At 37.4% G+C, this 23,279-nt stretch overlaps 1 protein-coding gene across 3 annotated transcripts in view; it reads right to left on the bottom strand.

The window, feature by feature from the left end:
- Nucleotides 1-23,279, bottom strand: part of GDAP2 (ganglioside induced differentiation associated protein 2) — a 64,900-nt gene that overhangs the window by 33,234 nt on the left and 8,387 nt on the right. For all 3 annotated transcript variants that reach the window (XM_033196425.1, XM_033196427.1, XM_033196426.1), the window contains exons 3-8: nucleotides 21,714-21,853; nucleotides 15,439-15,592; nucleotides 14,592-14,680; nucleotides 9,137-9,213; nucleotides 3,985-4,144; nucleotides 1,818-1,974 (exon numbers count right to left, since the gene is read on the bottom strand). In XM_033196425.1, coding sequence (XP_033052316.1) covers nucleotides 1,818-1,974; nucleotides 3,985-4,144; nucleotides 9,137-9,213; nucleotides 14,592-14,680; nucleotides 15,439-15,592; nucleotides 21,714-21,853 — 777 coding nt within the window. The remainder of the gene's footprint in view (nucleotides 1-1,817; nucleotides 1,975-3,984; nucleotides 4,145-9,136; nucleotides 9,214-14,591; nucleotides 14,681-15,438; nucleotides 15,593-21,713; nucleotides 21,854-23,279) is intronic.

Here is a 23,279-nt window from a genome sequence, read left to right as displayed (position 1 = left end):
GAATCGATACTTTCCAAAAAGCTAACGTATCATGTTATAAAGCCATGCTATACGTTCCTATTATGAAATCTGTTCAAAGTCCAGAACAACACATTTTAATATAATAGAATTCAAAAATTCATGGATACAGTTTGAGATTCTGCATTACAACTATATTTTAAAACACTACTATTTATCAAATTCTGGTACGGTATCAAAGAATATCCCAATTATTTTAAAAGGCTGTTAAAATACTCCTCTATTTTCCAATTTTAATCTCAGTGAAGTCAGGTTTTCTTCATATACATTAGTCAAAACAACTTACTGCAGCAGTTTGAATGCTGATATAAGAATCTGGCTGTCTTCGATTAAGTCAAACATTAAACAATTTGCAAGACTAAAAAAAACACTATCTTTCTCATTAAATTAAAAAACAGTTATTTTAAAATACATAAATAATTTCTCATGTGATAAATATTGATAGATATAACTCATAAAAACAAAAGCTCTCTGGGGTCTTCAACAATTTTTGAGTGCAAAAGAGACTCGATACTAAAGAAGTCCGAGATCCCAGTAATGTGAGGAGACCAGGCACAGCATTTAATGAAAAATGTCCATCAGATGAATCTTAAACATATGGCCAAGTTTAGAAACCACTGAAAGTATCATTTGACTGTGACTACCTCATTTGGAAAAGCTGTTCCTTGGTGCCCCCTAGTGGCTCATATGCTTTTGTTTTTTAAATTAAAATCAGAATAAAGGAAGACCTGGGACTGAGGAGACACAAAATACTAATTCTGTAAGGCACTCGAGAGATCATGTAGTCCAACTCCCACTTTATCAGTGGAGACAGATAGCATGGAGACATCATTACAATACAGCGTGAAAAATGCTATGCTATGCTTTGGGTGAGAACAGGGTATGAAAAAAGCATACAGAACATGGCATCTATTCCATACTTGGGAGGTAGGTCTCCAGAGGCAATTGCTTTTGAAATCTGGATAGAAATTGAAGGATGAGAGTAGCCCATTCAAAAGGAATGGCAAGTACCGAAGCTCAAAGATAAAACAAGCCATGATTTGCTCAGTACAACAGCGAACAATTTTAAGAGCTTGACAAGTACCAGGTTCTGTGCTAAAGCTCATTACATTACCTCATTTAATGCTCACAAAAACCCTATGAGATGCTAACCCTCAATCAACCCTATAGTAATGAATAGTAGACATTTATAGTTTTTTTTTTTAATTTTCTTTAGACTTTTTTTAAAAAGCAGCTAGCTTTACAAAGACTGGATCTTTAGGAAAGCTTACCCAAAAGTACAAAGCTGCTTCTATATTTTTAAAAGGGTTTATTCAAAATTGCTTTAGAAGACATATGGAAGAAATGCAATGGTTTGGATGTCTTATAAGGTCCTTGGGATAAGTCAGGGAGAAATAAAGCTCTTTTAAATTTAATTAAACTGTAGATTATGCTTTAATTATAAACATAGTAGAGCTAAATAAAAGCTTTATAACTGCCTTTCCCTTTTCCTAATTTCTCCTTTTAGAATATAAACCTGTATTATGGAGGCACTATGATTATAGTAGACAGGGTAGGAGCTCTGAAATCAGACATGTATCTGAACACTGGTTTCACCACATATTAACTGTGGCCACTGATAACTTTCTTAACTTTGAGTTTTTGCACCTCCGAAGTGAGGACGATCTCTTCCTCACTGATTGTCATGAAAAAGACATTGGAATGCATTATGTATACACGTAGCTCATGCATCAGATGTAAGGTCTCTTTCCTGCTTCTGATGTCCTTATGTATCTAACAGTCCTGAAGGGTTGTCTTACTTTCTTTGATGCTGCTTCTGCAGAGCTGCCTCTGATAATTGTCCCTGAAGGATCAGTTTTCTTTGCTTGTCAATATCTCCTTCCATTCGAGCAAAAGCATGAGAGCCAATGAAAGAGAGATCAACTCCCAAGCCTTCATCCTCCTCTTCTTGGTTATCTGTAACAAAAATGCTACTATCAATAGAGAGCTTATGCTAAAACTAGACAGTAAATGAAACAGATTGTGAATGCTGTAGTAAGGATGACAGTGAGGTAACTCAAAAAACTGGGGTCAAGGTTATTTTTGAGAATGAAACTGTGATCAGATTTAGGCATCTGTAAAACTGAAATAATGAAAGAAACTGCCTGTCCATGTGTGACAAAGGTTTAGCAATATGTGAAATCCAATCAGGGTGACCCGGGTGTAACCCGAGGAAGAAAAGAGTAGAATGTAATCACACACAAAAAGACAGAAGTAATTAGATTGTATCTGGGTTTAACGATGGCTCATTGCACAGCATCTGACAAAAAAGAAGTATAAAAAACAAGCATTTAGGAAGGTTTATACAGCACTGTTGAAAGAGGAAGCATTTGATTGCATAAACCTCAGCTGTTCTGTCAGGTAACATCCCAAGATGGATGTACCAGGATCACAAAGTATGATCCACATTCCTTAAGAAATATTTCAGTTATCATGTAGCATCCTGGTTTTCTACACTGTCATACAAACCTAGTTATTTTGATCCATAAGAGTTACAGTTCTCACTACAAATTAATAAATTAACTTTCTAATCTGTCCACACAACCACTGTGAGTTGGATGAGTAGAAATCAGTCTCTTGGGAACAGATTATCTCTTAGTGTGGTATTCACTGCCTTGGTAGATCTGTTACGCAAAAACAAAACAAAACAAAACAAACCTTGTACCATGGGGGAAATTCCCAAGGCAATGCCAGCACTTGAATTCCAAACTGGTGGACAATCAGCTGGAGTTTCCCCACGTCTACTTCACTGCTCCTCAAACTGACAGGCCAATAGATTGGAAGGGCCTGCTTTCATTAAAAACACCCCTCAAGTAAAGCTTGATTATATATATTTTAACAGATTTAACATTCTACTTGAAAATATTTAAGAATGCTAAGGCGTACATCTATCACAAAAAGTATTTTCTGAGATATGAATGCAAAATCAAACACTCTGGGAATGGTGGATAGAAGAGAATCTTTTAGCAAATCAATGAGTCTTATCTACTGTCCAGCACTCAAAGTGGTTTTGCTGTTCACCACTCATTATCACACTAAATGCATTTTATGAAAGAAAAATTTTATGGTAGTCACAGGCATTAGGACTTCAAAACAACTCTTTGCATTATTTCAAGGATATACTATACTGGAGGCTCACCCAAAGTGCATGGGCACCCCTTCAGCAAAGCTTGGTTTCCAGACATTTCACGTTTTCTGATGCTAGACCACTTATAATTCCCTCCACTTTGATGAAAGTCTATGTACTTGTGATAAAATCTTGAGTTGCTTCCTACCGATTTTGGCTTGGTGCTCATTCTTAAAAGAAATATTCACCCTACGAATTTCACCGTAATTCCCTAAACTGCTGGATTACAAGATTCAGTCCCAGCACTGAAGCATGTGAGGCACATCTCCACAGAAGGGACCTAAGACCTTAAACACGTACACATGAACATCACTACAAGATGTCACTCAGAGTAGATTCAGAAGGTCCCCATCCTAACACGTTCTACCTACTGCTCCAACCTACGACAGTACATAACCCGAAGAAAGAAAATGAATGGTTATAATATTCTCGTCTTAGTATTTAATGTTAAGTATGATTTTTAGAGGATACTGAAAGCTGTTCAAAATGTTAGACAATAACGTACTTTACTATCTCAACAGTGTCCTGCATGAAACTATAACCTCCATCAGGGTGAGAATGTTGTTACAGCCACCTCTTAATCCCCACTGTCTAACACAGACTTGACATATATCTATCTATCTATAATTTTATTTGTAATTTCAAGAATAGAACTCGAAAACTTCTACACTGGTATTGATAGTAGTGTCATGGTAACAGAGAGTTTTCCAAAGGTCAAGCTGAATTTCTTACTTCTTTGGTGATTGGTGCCTTATTTTTGCTCCTTAAGAGGGAGATTTAAAAAGAGCTCTAGAGCTCACCTTCTGGAGCACCAGGTTTCTCGCTTATTCTAATCTGTCGTTCAGGTACCACAGGCTCCCCTTCTGCATTTCCAATATCTGCAGGTAGGTACGGCAATGATCGATTCTCCTCTTTTAACGACCTTGGGAAGTACAGAGGTAGCAGCTTTTGGTAAGTAGCCTGTGTCAGAAAAGCAAGACATTCTGTGAAAAATAGCACAAAACAAAGAAGACCTCAGCAGTACTTAGCTGAGCTGTTCATACACTGTGAAGACAACCTCCATCAAGAATAAAGACTTTACGACTTCTGAGCTCAGACTAGATACTGTCTGGAACCCTCAATCAGCTTTTGTGTTAAAGATAAGGATATTGTTATCTAGTCAAGTTAAATGTGATGCCTATCCTAACAATTCCAGGTCACTGAACCTGGAATGCATAAGTCCTGCCACTCCTGTCCCCATCTGTACCTTCACTTCCTAACGATATCAGTCTCTCAAGATTTGGCTCAGATGCTAGCTACTTCCTTAACCCTCAGTGTGCCATCAGGGTCTGTTCAACCAGGTTTAGCTTCTGAGTTGTTTGTGAAGGATTTCTCTTTCATGATGTTTATTATTTCTTAAAATTTTTTTCAAAGAACAAAGATGAACTTTACTTAAAAAAAAAAAAAAACCAGAGTAAAACTCATCTTATCTTGTAATTCCCATATTGATTGGTCCACTGGACTAATAAATCTGCAATACATTAAAGGCATGTATGCTCTTATTTGTCCTACATCTTGAAGCATTTCACTTTTTCATCTTCCTAGGAATCGTTTTCTCATTACCTAGAATTACTCATCAATTATTACAATCTATACTAAAAAAGACAAAATAAAAAGAAAAAAATTATGGAATCACTTGGGACAATGAACTCATTCAAGAAATTATTATCTTTCAGTTTCATATTGTGTTGCCTGTAGTAAAAACCTGAGATAGAATTCACATACCATAAAATTCACCCTTTTAAAGTATACTAGTATACAATTCAGTGTTTGTTTTTGTTTTCTTTTTTGAGATGAGGTGTTGCTATGCTGCCCAGGTTGTTCTCAAACTTCTGGGCTCAAGCATTTTTCCCATCTCAACTTCCCAAGCAGCTGGGATTACAGGTGTACACCACCAAACCCAGTTTCAGTGGTTTTTTCATATACGGTATTCACAAAGGGGTTATAATCACCACCACTATTTAATTCCAGAACATTTTCATCACTCTAAAACCCATCAGCAATCATTCACCATTCCTTCCTCTCCCACCCCTGGCAATTACTAATCTTTCTGTCACTCTGAATTTGCCTGTTTTTGGACATTTCATAAAAATGGAATACAGGGCCAGGCACGGTGGCTCACACCTGTAATCCCAGCATCCTGGGAGGTCGAGGCAGGGGAATCACGAGGTCAGATCGATATGTACCTGACCAATATGGTGAAACCCCATCTCTACTAAAATACAAAAAATTAGCCGGGCATGGTGGTGCATGCCTGTAGTCTCAGCTACTTGAGAGGCTGAGGCAGGGGAATCACTGGAACTCAGGAGGCGGAGGTTGCAGTGAGCCGAGATTGCACCATTGCACTCCAGCCTGGTGACAGAGTGAGACTCTGTCTCAGAAAAAAAAAGCCGGGCTCAGTGGCTCACGCCTGTAATCCCAGCACTTTGGGAGGCTGGGGTGGACAGATCACGAAGTCAGGAGATGGAGACCATCCTGGCTAACACAGTGAAATCCCATCTCTACTAAAAAATACAAAAGATTAGCCAGGTGTGGTGGCATGCACCTATAGTCCCAGCTACTTGGGAGGCTGAGGCAGGAGAATCACTTGAACCTGGGATTTGGAGGTTGTAGTGAGCTGAGATCGTGCCACTGCACTCCAGCCTGGGCGACAGGGCAAGACTCTGTCTCAAAAAAATAATAATAATAATAATAAAAATAAAAATGGAATACAGTATGTGGCATTTTGTGTCTGGCTTCTTTCACTTAGCATGATGTTTTCAAGGTTCACCCATGTTGTAGCATGTATCAATACTGCATTCCTTTTTTATGGCTGAATAATATTCCAACACACATGCATGCACACATACACACACCACATTTTTTTACATCAATTCATCAGTTGATGACATTTCAGTTGTTTATACTTTTTGGCTATTAAAAAGAATGCTACTACAGATATTTGTATACAAGTTTTTGTGTGGACATAAATGTTTCCAACTCTCTTCTGTATACAACTAAGAGTCAAACTGCTGCATTATACGGTAACTCTATGTTTAACTTTTTCATGAACTGCCAGACTGTTTTCCAAAGTAGCTCTGCCATTTTTACATTCCAATTAACTATCTATGAGGGTTCCAATTTCTCCACATCCTCACCAACACTTGTTATTGTCTCCCTTCATAATTACAGCCATGTTAGTGGGTGTGAAGTGGTATCCACTTTGGTTTTGACTTGTATTTCTCTAATGGTTAATGTTGTGGAGTACTTTTGCAGTGTTTACTGGCTATCTGTATATCTTCTTTAAATAAATGTATGTTAATTATGTTTAATTTTTTTTTTTTTTTCTATTTTATGATGTTTTTCACATCTTAAAAAGCTTTCTGGCCTGGGAAGACTGTCCGTGTAAGGGATAACTAATTCCTAAAGATAGTAAACAGCACATCTTGCATATGCCAACCAATCAATCCCAAATCTATAGTTCTAATCATTTCGTTATCTAACTCTTACACACCATGCAAATATTTCTCTTGGTCTAAATAATCAAGGGCCAGGTATCAGGAATCTAGAGATTACTCCTATAGTCCAGAGTCTGCTGGAATTATTCAAACTAGCCAGTCCTAAACTATATGTCCTGCCCTGCCTTGAACTCCTGACCTTAGGTGATCCACCTGCCTCAGCCTCCCAAAGTATTGGGATTACAGGCATGAGATACTGTGTATTTCTAAGGACAAAAGGAAATATGGTATTCTCATTCCATCATTCAACAGGAAAAACTTAATCACAAACTATTTTGTGATAGGAACCTGGACAATCTCATTTTACTAAAAGGATGTGTGACAGTATTCTTTCATTTTTTATGTTTGTGCAACAGTATTTACTTGATACAAAGAGGTTTGTTATGTTTAAATTCTTACTAAAATGTCTAATAAATTTGTTTTTCATTATCCCTTTATTCTTTTATAAATTATTCACAAATGACTTGAGAAAAAGATGGTAAATGTTGATTACTTTCCCAGGTATACTGAGGGCAAAGACTTTTATTCTCTGTTCCTCTAAATCTGAGTCAGGTGTCAAGTTGCCACGGCACTGTGGTGCATACCTTAGAGGAGCATTTGCCACACTGTAGGGTGATCTTTGTTTATCTGGTTGTCTCAGCATTAGTCTGCCAACTCCCTGAGAGCAAGAGCCATATCTCATTTTTATCCTATCCTATGAAAACGGACAAATCTCTAACCTAGACTTCACTCCTCAGCTTCAAACTGATAAGCACAATGGTTTGCTGATGATCCACTGATCCTCTAAGACTCAACGTGTTCAGAAAATAATTTGTCTTCATCCCATCTCCATTAACTTTTCCCACTTTCTATTTGCTATCTCAATGGTGGCATCATTACCTAGTCACTCAAGCCAAAAACCTAGAAGTCATGTTTAACTCCTTTTCCCATATGTATTTAATCAACCACCAACTCCAGTTGAATTTATTTACTAAATGTTTGAAATTTTAACACTACCAGTACCCTTGTTCAGGCCTGATCATTTCTCATGTGGAATACTGCAAGCACCTGTTATCTCTTCTTGCCATTAGTCTTTCTCTTTCCAAATCATCCTCCACACAGCTAAAACAGAAATTAGATGACATCATTTGTTTGTGTAAAGTTCTTCTGTTTCCCATTGCGTAATTAATAAAGTCTAAATTTTACAGGATGTGACACAAGGCCTTGAATGATCTTATCCCTATCTAACTCTCATTTTTGTCACTCTCAGCCTCACATTTTATGCAACAGCAATACTAAACACTCGATGCTATGTCTTATTTCCATGCCTTTGCTCAGGCTTGTAGGACTGTTGCCACTTGCCTCTCTCCCTTGGCAAATCTTATGTACCTTTTACAATTATTTCAACTTATGTATCACTTCCTATGGGAAGCATTTCCTAACCCCGTGCCAGGCTAAAGTTATGTCCTATCCTTCTCATACCTCCATTAATGCACTTACCACAATTATCTGAAAGTATCTGAATTATCTATTTCCACAAAAGGATAAAGGCTCCTTGAGGAAACAACCATGCTTTTTTCACTGGTATATTCCCAAGACCTAATATAGTAAACCTGATATATGCAAACACTCAGTAAAAGATCACTGGAAGATTCTATGTATAAATAAACCAGATGAAACAAGAGATAAAGTAAATGTGCCTTTTTTCAGCACATTCAAAGGTACATACATATTATGTATGTAGCTATATATGCCTTGAATAGATACTTCACTAATAGATAGCTAATATGAATATACTAGCTCATTTTATTATCAAGAAAAACCTGATAGAGGTACTATCAGTATTTCTATTTTACTGAAGCAGAGAGGTTAACTTGTTCAATAATACAAAACTGGGAAATATTAGAAGCTGAACTAGACAAAGCACTCTAAAATGGAAGTGTAATGAAATAAGAATAAACTGATTTTCTAAAATGGCTTGACATTAAATTGAAATATATTAAACCTAACTACATATAACAAAACATATAAACCTCACAGTACCAGCCACTGGGCTAGGCTGTCACCTGGTCAGGCACACACCAAAGCTTTTCTGGCATAGTAGTTTTCAGTTATGCTCCCCAAACACTCAGTGCTTAGAAGGTGTTGCTTTGAGAGCTAACACAGGGGCCAAGCAAAACAACTCCACTTTGTAAGATTTCACTTACAGCGACAACAGTTTAGCCATAAAAAATATGAACAAAATGCTCCTTCTTGACTTGTTTTTAGTTTCCAATATAGTCTTTTTCAATGAATGATGGTAAGACCCACTCTCAAATACACACACAGATCATTAGGATTTGTCTGCTGGAAACTCAGTAAATATATAGCGATAAGCCAAAGGCAAATGCTTAAAGGTAGAAATAAGATTTAAATAATGTAACAATTAGCAAAATACCTCTTCAAGATCAGAGACAGCAAATACTACTTTTTCAATGGTTTCCCCATGAATCTCTAGGAATCTCCTTACAGTGCCTAAGGAAAAGAATAGAAAGATTACTCAATAAATAAAAAATTACTTATACATAAAGAAAAATCAAGCTCCTCAATGTTTTATTTTTGTAATGGATCACTTCTCACTTCATTCAGGACTCTGCTTAGTAATATCCTATCAGTGAAGCCTGCTCAGACTACTTGTATAAAAACTCTTCTCTGATTTGCTTTCCTCCAGAGCAACTGTGACAGACATTTTATGAAGTTACTTGTGTATTGTTATCCTCCCTGCCCTCTCCACCTCCTTCACTAGAACGAAAGCTCCATAACAGAAGACGCTTTATTGTATTTCTTGCTCTATTTCCAATGCCAAGAACAGTGACTGGCTGTAGAAGATGCTGACTCCAGATAATTCTCTCTTATCCAGTATATTCTTATTCCCTGGGGCCTCTCTCTTGGGCCAGAATGACCTAGCTTAAGTGTCTTTCCATTCATTCAGTTACAGTATTAGATATCCTACCCAGCCCTTCAGACCCTGACAAAACTCCACAAAACCAAAGCTCAATTATTTTTTTCTTAATTTCTATGTTATCCTAATTCTTCTTTATCAGCTTCCTAATAACAAGACCTACTGGCCTTTTCTTCAGTTCTTAACTCATTGGATCTCTCCCTAGCTTTAGTCCTTAACATACATGCCCTCACCTTTTAAAAATGTTGTCCTCCAGGGTTCTGCCTTCAATATTTTTTATTTTTTTGATATACTTATTCTCCTTGGCTCACGAATGTGCTGGATATGTATTACCTTAAATGTTGATGGCTCCCAAATCTTTATATTCTTTTTTCTGAGGAAAAGATCCAAATTACCTGACGCCTATTGGGTATATCTGATCAGATAACTCACGGAGACCTCAAATTCAGTGTAGCCAAACCTGACCCCAACAGGTCCAAATCCTGACCACCAGCTTTTTCCCAACAAACCTGGTCCTTTTTACCTACATTCCTTATTTTGGTTACATATCAACATCCAACCAATCATCCAAGCTAGAATCCTGAATTGTCTTTGATGCTTCCTTTACCTCTTCCTTCACACTGCATTTTCAAATCGTTCCCATGGCTTTTAATTCTATTGCTAATATTTCTAACATTTATTCCTTTCTTTTGGCTGCTTTCAGGTTCTCAAGGCTCACACAGACTTTGGTAATAAGCTCTTAACTGCTCTCCTTGTGTCTTTCTTCCCCAAGTCTACATACTCACTGTTGCCTGAGTTATCTTCTCATGTTACCCTCTTTACTAAACACTGGTGATGCTCTGCACTGCTTACAGGTTAAGATTCAAAAACCCTAGCATGACTCTCTATACTCCAACCCCAACTATCCACTTTTCCCTACTCAGCTCTTTAGTCCTATTTTCAATTATTCTTCTCACATCTTATGCTTTAGCCAAATCTACTTTGCTATATTCAAAACATACCACTTACTTTTATGATGCCCTGCCTCTGCTTGCATGCCTACCATTGACTAGAATACCACTCACCCACCATTCTCTTCTTTTGGTGAACTCCTACTCATTTTTCAAGACCCAGCCAAGAGCCATCTCCACCCTTCCTTGTGCCCCCCCTAGAATCTTTTGAACACCCTTCATTTTAAGAATTTCTCACATTTTATAGCTAGACTAAGCTTTTTGAAGACCAAGCATATTTTATATTAATATTACCTTAATTTGGGGCCTAGCACACCTTACGGATGTGATATGCAATCATTCAAAAGTAACTAGTAACTGAATTAACAATTTATGGCTCAGTTAGATATTGCCTGCTTTGTTCAACATTGTAGCTCAAGAACCTGACAGAGCGAACCCATTTGTTAAAGGACTAAACAAACAGTCATAACTCTCCTCCTGTTAGATAACAAATTTACTTTTCATTTTTCCCTCTGTTCTGCTTTAATGCTTCTTCAAAAATGAACTTTCAAAAAAAGATTTTCAGCAGGGTATGGGGGCTCATGGCTATAATCCCAGCACTTTGGGAGGTGAGGGCAAAACAATTACTTGAGCCTGAGTTCAAGACTAGTTTGGGCAACACAGTGAGACCCTGTGTTTACCACAAATTTTTTTTTTTTTTAAATTAGCTAGGTATGGTGGCACATGCCTGTAGTCTTAGCTACCTGGGAGGCTAACAAGGGAGGATCACTTGAGCCCAAGAGGTTGAGGCTGCATTGAGCTGTGTTTGCCCACTGCACTGCAGCCTGGGTGACAGTGTATGACTCTATCTCAAAAAACAAAACAAAACAAAAACTTAAAGATTTTCTGTTTCCTACTTACTTTGACGTCAAGTTTTAATGTTCATGCATAATAGTTTCTCAGAATATAATTATATTATTTTCTTTGGAAGATAAAATACAATACCAAATAGCAACCAAACTGAATTCTCTCAGTGGAACTCATGTAGAAAATTAACTCTGCACAAGCAGTGAAGAAGAATGACGTCATGACTTTACGGTTTTAGGACTAAAGGTCAGAACACGCTCTTCCTTTCAAAGTTTCATCTATCTCTGCAACCAATCATGATGTCCTGTGCTTAAACATCTAGTGAATACCCTATAAATTGTAAGAATGACATCTAGGACATTATAATTCTCCATCTGGAACCACCACAAGAACAAACACCTTCATCTTATTTCTTGCCACTGTATTATTTTGTATATAGTACATAGTAGTCATTCAAAGTTTTGTTGGATGAATAAATAATCTGATAAATTTATTTCAATGCAGATATTTCTTTAGGCTTTTTCTGGAGAAAAACAAACTGCACATGAACTAAGAAAAAAAAAAGCACAAGTCTTAATATATCTATCAAAAACATATTACTTAGGCTTCAAATGAAATCAACTCTGATAAGAGTTTAATAAGAAAGCTTTTGATACCAAGGACTTAGAGTTATATCATTAGATCTGTTCTTGGCCCATATATGTTACAAAAGTGTACAAGTCATTTGTTTTCCAAATGTCTGATAAAATATTCAAGCAAAAGGCATCATCTTCTGTGTATTTGAATGAGGTGTTACAGTTTTGCCACTAGATTTAAGGCCTAATAAGTCAAATGTGCCCACTTTTTAAGAGTTGTACATTTCCTTTTTGCTAGTCATATTTCTAGAAATTGCTTTATCAAAGTCCTTTATACCCATTATCAATCTTTATCTGCTGCTACTCTCAAAGTTGACGTCTCTTATAGTACTGTATCAAGTGATTTGTCTGGGGCCACAGAGCTAGAGTTGGACTGGTAGAATTAGAACTAAAAACCAGTCTTCTTAACTCCCTATTAAGAACCTTTTATACAAAATAATGCTGCCTCTTTAAAATACAATCCTTATGATTACCTTCATAAAAAATAGATATATAAAAGAAGCTATGAGATGACAGGACAAGGACTAAGTAAAATCAGAGAATGCAGAGACCAGTCAAAAGTCTTGTCAGAAGCAATGATATCAAGGCAGGAATTTTGCTTTGGTTAGGTACCATTTAGAAGAGAGGCATGTAATAACAGAGTAGTCTTCCACTGAAGCAGTTCTAACTCAAGCATAATGAATCATCTAGTATAGCAGACAGGTTACTAGACTTGGGAGTCAGAAGGTCTGGATATATGCTCCAAGTCTGCATAACCCTCACAACAGGAGAAATTTCTGAGCCTCTTTATTTGTACAACGGACACCATACAACCTAAAACACAGGGTTGTTAAGTAAAGTAAGTGGAATTTACTTATCCTTTTTTAAAATACATATTTCTTGAGCAAGTACCATATGTCACGCATTCAAGATAAAAAGGTAAGATCCCTGCCCCCCAAGCTCAGTCTAATATAATGTATATAAACTTAATTATAAAATATACAAATTTACTATAAAATCCTTGAGCAGTTAGAATATTGGTTTTTAAAATAGTTTATAATTAAATAAGACTAAGACTGAAGAGATCCTCACCCTAAACTCCAGGCTACATAATAATAATTTATACATTCAAATATCTTTGTGGTATTTGTGGATATAAGGCTTTCAGCTCTTCAACTTTAAATTCTAGAGATAACAGGGGGTCTTAAAGATCATTTAGCATCGTTTGTCTTTGAAATGAGAAGTGTTTTCTATAACAGCTGCAACAAATGGTCATGTAACCTCTGCATGAATGTTCCTAGTGACAAGAAGTTCGCTAAAATACTTTTCTGTTACAGTTAGTACTACTTCAAGTGGGACCAACATTTTCTTCCTTATAACTTGGTCTTAGACCTTGCCTTGTACAGCTGGAGTTCTTATCTACAATCCTGATGAGGATCTGTAAACTTCCTGAAATAACATGCAAATTCTGTTTTTATGCACATTTTTCTTGACAGTGGGGCCACAGTGTTCTAAACCAGATGCTCATTGTAGTTTATGACAATACCCCAAAAAACTGCTGCCTGAAAAATGCAGCACAGAATAAGTCCACAGTGAGACTCCTTCAGATATTTGAAGATGGACATCATTTTTTCTTAAAGCATGCTCTTCTTTAGAAGAAACACCACTACTGTCTCAAACTGTTTGCCTTCCTGTTTGTTAGTGTCTCATGAAATATGACACACAGAAATAAATATAAAACTCGAGATGCAGTCTAAATCTGCATATATACAGTGAGATCATGGACTCTCTTTAGCTGAATGCCATATTTTTATGTCACATACAGACATCTGGCTCGCATTGATTGAGCCCAGTCTTTTGAAAACCTAAATGTAGAGTTTTACATTCAAATAGCATGTGTGAATGTGGCTATTTAAACTGCCAAGTGTTATACAAATATGATATCATGAAATCTGACTGCATTTGTTGCAGACTGTTAAGATTATTCTAAATTGTGATTTAACTACTCAATGCATTAGCCATACTTTCTAACTTAGCATCACTTTCAAATTCAAGAGGCTAGCTGCTCTGAACCTATACTGGTTTTGGGGGCTGCCCAATTCCAGACTCATTCTTTGCTCAATCAAATTCTGTTAAATTAAAAAGACTAATAGGCAAGTCTTCTAACCTTTTATTCAAATGGATAAAAATGTCAACCTGAAAAAGTAAATTGAGAGCTCTGCAGCTTGTCAATAAAAGCTTCCCTCCAGGGCGCTACAATCACTTAATCAATGAATATTCTTTGGCTATAACTATTTAATGATTTAAAAAAAAAACACTTTTTTTTTTGAGATGAGGTCTCACTACATGTTGCTCGGACTGGAGTGCAGTGGCTATTCACAGATGCAATCACAGCTCACTGCAGCCTTAAACTTCTGGTCTCAAGTGATCCCCTTGCCTCAGCCTCCCAAGTTGCTGGAATTACAGGTGTGAGCCACCATGCCCAGAATTTAAAAAATTTTTAAGATTCAATTCATGTACAGCATCTCCAACATTACTTACGAAGTGCTATGTGTGTTGCATCCTCTAAAGGATAACCACGTTTTGCAGAATTGATGACACAGAAGCCAACAGAAGACATTGACTGCTCTCTGCAAAAAAAGGGAAAACACAACAATTGCACTACAAACATCTGTAATACATACACAATACATAACTAATTTCAAAATCTAGCTCAACTTCTCCTTTCCTCCCTCTTCAACAAATCTATTATAAAAGCTAACCCAACTGTATTACTCAATAATTATATTAATATACAATTTAATTGCACTCTTTGGAGGACATATATTTCACATAAAAACTGAATAAAAAAATGGGAAAAGGTTAAATTCTCAAGTCACTCAAATCTATCCCATTTATCCTGCTAAGTCTGAAAAGATAATTCTATTGTCAGGGTCCTCCTAAATCACCTAAGTCCCTCAAAATTTGACTTCCACTGCTAGGTTTTTAATCTTTAAAAACTGGGGCCTTTGTCTTTAAAAAACTGGGGCCTTGGCCGGGCACGGTGGCTCAAGCCTGTAATCCCAGCACTTTGGGAGGCCGAGACGGGCGGATCACGAGGTCAGGAGATCGAGACCATCCTGGCTAACACGGTGAAACCCCATCTCTACTAAAAAATACAAAAAAAAACTAGCCGGGTGAGGTGGCGGGCGCCTGTAGTCCCAGCTACACGGGAGGCTGAGCCGGGAGAATGGCCTAAACCTGGGAGGCGGAGCTTGCAGTGAGCTGAGATCCGGCCGCTGCACTCCAGCCCGGGCGACAGAGCGAGACTCCGTCTCAAAAAAAAAAAAAAAACTGGGGCCTTTAACAATGTCTGATATGCTATGTCCAGAAAATGAGTAGACCATACTTTGCTAGTTGAAGTACGTTTCTGTAGCAGCTATAAAGGGAACTCTCAGCTGCTGTGCGATAGCGGCTCTTGTACTTAGGTCCCACTGTGTGAATGATGAACCGGGCAGCTAGATTGAATCCTTTTGTCAATTTTGCTTCACCTGTTCGGCAACCTGGAAACAATGGAAACATACCTAAGTTTGGATGTGTTAGGAAAACAAAAACAAAAACAAATGAAAGCATGAAACAGAGAAAGTACTGAGAACTTTGAGAAATTTCGGTGAAAAATACAGACTGAACATAAGCATTTATCTCTGTTCCTTCTGTTTCCAAAATGACAGTGAAGTAGTACAACAGGTATAAGCACAGCGACAGATAAAGAGAATGAGAAAGAACATGAAGCAGATAAGCATCATCAAAATTTTGGAAGGTAGAATGTCAACTGACTAGTAACTGACTCAACAGAGCAGAGAAACCTAATTGCATGTAGAAATGATAACTAATATGAAGCAAGTTGATCTGTACTAAAGAACAATGTTGGATACATGACAGACAGCTTTGATTCAAATCCTGAGTCTACCACATTCCTGTCAAGACACTCTGGGCAGGGGCTTGGCCTCGTCACAACTCAATTTCCTATTTAAGAGGGATACTATTAGTACTTACTTCACAGGATTAAATGAGTTACTATATGCAAAGTGTGTACATGCATTAGCAATTATTGTTATTATTACTAGAGAAAGCTAAAAAGGCTCAGAAATTGGAACCCTAAGTACTTGTAAAGGCTATGTTGTGAAGTGGGATGTGGTGCTAAAAGGAGGAGGCCCGGTTAAAAGTCTGTATAAAAACAGTCAAATCTGCAACAACCCCTCCCCCAGCCAGCACAGTAAGGGGATGATTTTTTTTTTTTTTTTTTTTTTTAAACCACCAGAGCAGCAGGGAAGAAGTTTATTCTCTGGAGATGCTCGACTAGAGTTTCTGGATTCCAGAACCCCAGGCACAGCTGAAAAGAGGGGACTTAGTTAAAGTGTTATACTTAACAGTGAAAGGTCTAGCCCTCAGCCCCCAAATGGCTTTCAAAACAGACATCTAGGCTTACGCTCGTGGAGGATTCCTTTCCAAGAAGGGGCCCAAACCTAAAGGACCTACAGATCATGATAAACGGGGAAAGTTCCCCAATAAAATAACAGGCAGGAATCCCATTCTGTCATATGCTTCAAGACCCGCCAGGCAATAACATTTGCCCACTGTTGTGAACTGAATGCGTGGTTAAACCCTACCCCCTAATGTGATGGTGTTAGGAGGTAGGGTCTTTGGGAGGTAATTAGGATTAGATAAGCTCATGAGGGTAGAGCCCTCATGAATGAGATTTGAATCCCTGTAAGAGTCTCCAGAGAGTCTGCTCCCTCTCTCTGCCACATGAAAATACAATGAAAACTCAGCAGTCTGTAGCCAGGAAGACAGCCCTTAGCAGAACTTGGCCATGCTGGCACCCTGATCTTAGATTTTAGTCTCCAGAAATTTCTGTTCTTCCTAAGCCACTCAGCCTATGATACTTTGTTATAGCAGCCTGAACTGACTTAGACACCCATGTGTACAAAGAAATAGACAACACAGGGAAAAAAACTTTAAACAAAATCAGAATGTCATAAAAACAGACTATTCAGAGAACAGGAAATGGCACTTACCTATAGCCAAGTGAAAAATATGACAGCAGAAATGAAAAGTTCAACAGAAGGGTTAAAACTAAACTTGAAGAAATCCAGAAAATAAAACAAAAGTAAATTGAAAATAAGAGATAACAGATGAGAAAACTGAAGAATTAAACAAGAAAATACAACATCCAACAGGATTTCTTCAGAGAGAATGGAGAATACAGAAGGAAGGAAATTATTAATGAAATAAAACAAAAAAATTTACCAGGATGGAAAGACATGAGTTTCTAGATTCAAAGAGCCCATAAAACACACAAACCATATGAAGGCACATTCCTGTAAAATTTAAGAGCACTAAGAAACACAGATGAGATCATAAGCTTTCCAGAAAGAAAACAGTAGCATCCAATCAGGGATAAGAATAGCCTGAGACTTCTTAACAGCACTAATCAAAGTAGAAAACAAAGGAGTAGTGCCTTCAAATTTCTAGAAAACGATCTCCAAACTAGAATTCTATTTCTAAGCAAATTACCAATTAAGTACGAAGGTGGAAGTAAAATCTCAGTAGTTTTGCCCTATTGTATCCTTCTTTAAAATCTCCTGGTAGATTTACTCACAAAAATGAGAGATCCAGGCCGGATGCGGTGGCTCACGCATGTAATCCCAGCACTTTGGGAGGCCGAGGCAGGCGGATCACAAGGTCAGGAGATCGAGACCATCCTGGCTAACACGGTGAAACCCCATCTCTACTAAAAATACAAAAAAATTAGCTGGGCGTGGTGGCGGGCGTCTGTAGTCCCAGCTACTCGGGAGGCTGAGGCAGGAGAATGGCGTGAACCCAGGAGGCGGAGCTTGCTGAGATCACGCCACTGCACTCCAGCCTGGGCAACACAGCGAGACTCCATCAAAAATAAAATAAAATAAAATAAGAGATCTAATCCATCAAACAGAAAAAAGGATTTCCCAGGATGATGTTAAAAAAAAGTTCCAGAACAGACACTGCGCAGCAGGCATAGAGAACAATCTAGAGAGGAAAGGGAGGATGGAGAGTTCCAGGAGGGACCTTGGCAAGAAAAAAATGGAATGGAAGGATCAAACTGTTGTCTTCACTGCAATTAAGAGAGCCATCTTAGTATGAGTAATGGCCCACTAACAGGTCTAACATGATACAACATTAAGTAGACAACACAACATCACCTATGTAATGTTTTAGGCAAAACTTGACTCCATTAGACATAATGTCAAGTTTATAGGAAATACAAACTAAATGGCACCTCAAGTAAATTAGACAAATCTAGAAGGAGGAATACTGTGAAAAATAATTGGCCTTGTTCAGTCAACAAGTCAGTGTCATAGACGGGAGACTGTGCTGGATTACAAAATACCACACACACAGAGACAAATTAATAAACATAACAAAATGATGCAATGTGTGGTCCTGGATTGGATGCTGGTTTGGATAAAATAGCTGCTGCAAAGGACATTTTTGGATCAGTTGGAAATTTTAAATACGGTTTGGGTAGTAGATGTAATTTCTGAAATTAAAAGGTGGAATTCATTTGCTGAAGAAGGCAAATTGCAGAATATGTACATGATTACCTTATTTTGAGAATAGCATACACATAATTATTTTATTTTGGTATGAAAAGATATAAGAATGTATGTATACATCCACACCCACATACAGGTTCAAACAATAAACAAACCTCACATAGGTTTAGTGTCATAAAATTTCTAAATTCGTAAAGTGAATATAAGACTGATTTGTTTTTAGGGGGGAAATTTGGGTACAATAAGCCAACTCTGCCTATTCTAATTTTAGTATCGATGCTTAGATACTAACTGAACTGACATACAGTTTTATGTATCTTCTTATCAAGGATTCTAGGAACACACCATGATTATCATTCTCCCTCTTCAATATGATCCTTTTTCAAGTATTTGAGAATAAGTACTGTTTCCCCCAAATATTCTCTTCTCTATGCTAATCCTAGCCCTTTAAATAATGTGGTTTCCACAATGTTAGTAATTTTCTGTTAGGTGTACTCTAATTTATTACTCCTAAAAAGTAGTAATAAAAGACATACAGTTCTTGTCCATATGGAGTTTACAGTTTAATGGGGATACAGTTATCACAAGACAATTTATAAGATTACAACTGTGATAAGCAAACAAGAGAGAAGTAGTGCAGGCTGGGAGCATATACTATGGGTGGTCTCATCTATTCTGAAGTAAAAAGAAATAGTGCTTTGAGGAATAGATATAAGCCAAGACTTAAGAATAAAAGTTGACAACTGAGAGAAAGAACAGCAGCAAGAGCAAAACTGGAAAGGAGCTTGGATGGCAAGGTAGTGAGAGGAGATCAGTTTGGCTCAAGCATGGTAAGGAAGGGAAAAGGGGGCATGGGATAAGCCTGGAGAAAAGTGAGTGAAATCTTGCAAGGACATGGGGATCAGTTTAAGGAGTTTAGAATTTAAGTTTAACGAGAGGTCACTAAATAGTTTGAAGTAAAGGAACAATAAGAAGGGATTTACACTTACTGGTTGTGTGTGGACAATGGATTTAAGAAACAAAGAATAGATGTAGCAAGACCAGTTGGGAGAGAGGATATGGCTGTAGTCTATGTGGGGAATGATGGTTGCATATGCTAGCTGCTGAAGACAATGGTGACAGACAGAAAGAGATTTAAGATTAATTTGGGGCATAATGATAGACTTTATGTGAGGGATAAGAAAGAGGGAAGTGTTAACATTAGGGTTCCTTGAAAGAAAAATGGAATGGGAGGCTGGACATGGCGGCTTATGCCTGTAATCCCAGCACTTTGGGAGGCTGAAGCAGACAAATCACTTGAGGTCAGGAGTTCAAGACCAGCCTGGCCAGCATGGTGAAACCCCATCTCCAATAAAAATACAAAAATCAGCCAGGTATGGTGGCACACACCTGTAGTCCCGGCTACTCGGGAGGGTGAGGCAGGAGAATCACTTGAACCTGGGAGGTGGAGGTTGCGGTGAGCCAAGATCATACCACTGCACTCTAGCCTGGGTGACAGAGTGAGACTCTGTCTCAGAAAAAAAAAAAAAAAAAAAAGAAAGAAAGAAAAAGAAAAATGGAATGGAAAACAATGCCATTTTACTGAGACGTAAAGTGTTAAACAAATGATGTTTCCCCATCATTTTAAACTTACTGCAAAACTTTAATATTCATCTCCGTTAATTTTTTCATTTTTTGGCTTATACTTCTAGTCACATGAAAATCTTTAGTCTATCATCCAGTATGTCCTGTTACTCTTTTAGCTTTCTATCATCTACAAATTTGGTAAGTCATGCTTGTTTTTATTAGGTCATTAATAAAAATGTAAAAAGGGGATAGGATTAAGTATGCAGCCCTTTAGTAATAACCTAAAGGTTGGCACTGATTCATTAAACACACAACTGGGGCCTAATAACTAACACCAGAAATAATATTTGTTGAACACTTAGGATGTGCTTAGCACCTAATATCCATTATTTAATTTAGTCTTCAAGACATTAGTTTTTTCCATCTCCAAATTTTAAGTCCTTGCTATATGTCAGGAACTGAGGTAGGGACTACCATTACTATCCCCATTTTAGAGATGAGGAAACTCAGACTCAGAGGTGAAGTAACCAGTCTTAAGTCACACAGTTAGTAAAGGGCAGAGTTATAATATGAATCTCAGCTTGGAGATGCTCAAACATGCAGTCTAATATGAAGGTTTTACTTGTATATTTGTGTCAAATTTTCTTATTTTCTTTATTATTCATAAGTCTAGCTCTAAGGTGTATGTAAGCATACACACACATGCCATTAGGAATTTTTCCAGACCAACTTCTCTGTTCCTTTTAGCAAAGAACTTCTCAGTATTATCTTCAATATCCTTTCTAGTTTCTACATGTTCTTCACGGTATCTTGTTTTGCAGTTTAGTTACGATCGTTTCCCCCACTCTGTCCTTACAGTCAAAATTCAGTTTCTGGATCAAAAAATGTATTTCTTCCCATTCTATCCCTTCCTTCATAAAGTCAGCACTTATCAGTATTCCTGATCAAGTTCTAACATTTTTATTAGGTTAGAAACCAGTTGTCAGTGTTAAATGATAGAAGGGAAGGGAAGCAAGATTTTATACAGGTTAACTTTGCTGTTTACATTTTAAGCAACACTGCTGTACTTCATAAATAGTTTTTATACAATGGGAAGATTGATTTTCACAGTATTTCATTTGGGCTCAAATAACAAACGGCTGCAAAGTTGGTAATTTAACAGCTTTTCAGTTCAGGAGGATAGTCATCTCATAAGGCTTTTCGCGCATGTTTTGTGCAGGAAAATATGCAGCCAAGAAAATGCTACCAAAGATCTAATCAGCTACAGTGATTGTCATTTAAAATCCAGGACAGGACAAAGAAGTTTTACTGCTAGTAAATTCTCAGGACTCAGTTTTTAACACATTTCAAAACGTAATAAATTTTGTTAAAATGGAGCTTTCAAAAGCAGTTTTTATTTAGTTTCAACAAAAGAAAAACAGCTACATCTATATAATTTTCCCACAAAACATGCCTCTTCAAGGTAGAGGACATCAAAATGAATGTTTCCTAAACGATAATATACGAAAGAAAATTCACTCACCTTTAAGTTTCTGGAGATCTTCCTTCAAATCAGGTCCTGCAAGCATGAAGATACTTTCTGACACGGGATTCTTATCTGTGAGACTTTCATTGCTGGTATTCACAATGGCTGTACAGTTCAGTAATGCCACATCTCCTTTCCTGAAGAAACAGTAAAGAAGGAACAAGTGTGGGGAAGAAGAAGAAAAGAAACCTAGTTTCTAATTATTTCAAAACATTTTATCCTTGTCTTTTTCAAAATGTTGGTTTTGCTAGCTCACAAGCTAAGCAATAGTAGAAAAGAAATTTCTGACTTAAAAAACAATCTGGCATCTTAGATCTTTAATGCAATTGTTATAACCCTGAAACTCACAAGACCATCATGTTTAGAAATAGCAGCATTATTTACAATGGCCAGAGAGTAGAAACAATCCAAATATCCATCAACTAATGAACTAATAAATGTGGTATATCCATACAAGGGAATATTATTCAATCCTAATAAAGAATAAAGTACTGGCTGGGCACGGTGGCTCACGCCTGTAATCCCAGCACTTTGGGAGGCCGAGGCAGGTGGATTGTGAGGTCAGGAGATTGAGACCATCCTGGCTAACATGGTGAAACGCTGTCTCTATTAAAAATACAAAAAATTAGCTGGGCGTGGTGGCGGGCACCTGCAGTCCCAGCTACTCGGGAGGCTGAGGCAGGAGAATGGCATGAACCTGGGAGGCGGGGCTTGCAGTGAGCTGAGATCACGCCACTACACTCTAGCCTGGGTGACAGAGGGAGACTCCATCTCAATAAATAAATAAATGAGTATTGATTTGTACTACAATATGGATGAACCTTGAAAACATTATGCTAAGTCACAAAAAACCACAAACTTTATTGTATTCATTCCATTTATATGAAATGTTCAGAACTGGCAAATCTATAGAGACAAGAAAGTAGATTAGTGGTTGCCTAGGAGGATTAAGGAAAAATGAGGAGTGACTGCTAATGGGGCTTTGGGCTGATGAAAATGTTCTAAAATTGACTGTAGTGAAGGTTATGCAACTCTATATTAAAAATCACTAGGTTGTGCAATTTGAATTGATGAATTATATTGTATATGAATTGCATCTCAATGAAGCAGTTTTTTAAAGCAATGAACTACTACTGATACACAAAACACAGATGAACTTAAATCATTCTGCTGAAAACAGACCAAAAAGCACACAGTTCAATTTAAATAAAACCCTAGAAAATGCAAACTAACCTATAGTGACAAGAAGATTAGTGGTTGCTTGGGGATGGGGGGGCAGGGAAGGGCAGGAAGGAGGAATTACAAAGGAACAGAAAAAAAAACTTTTGGAGGTGACAGGTATATTCACTATCTTGATTGTGGTGATGGCTTCATAGATGTGTTAACAGAAGTCAAAACTTATATTGTGTACTTTAAATATGTAGTTTATTAAATGTCAATTATACCTCAATAAAATCATATATGTATATGCAAAGCTGTAGTTCAACAATGCTAGAGCTTACAAAAAGAGGTCAGAATAAATTATGAGAAAGTGTTCTCTCCTCAGGATATGATGTAATCAAA

This window comes from Trachypithecus francoisi, unplaced genomic scaffold (assembly GCF_009764315.1).
Source record: "Trachypithecus francoisi isolate TF-2019V2 unplaced genomic scaffold, Tfra_2.0 Lachesis_group5, whole genome shotgun sequence".
Taxonomy (NCBI): domain Eukaryota; kingdom Metazoa; phylum Chordata; class Mammalia; order Primates; family Cercopithecidae; genus Trachypithecus; species Trachypithecus francoisi.
Note: the sequence above shows the minus strand (reverse complement) of the source record. Positions and strands in the feature narration are given on the sequence as shown.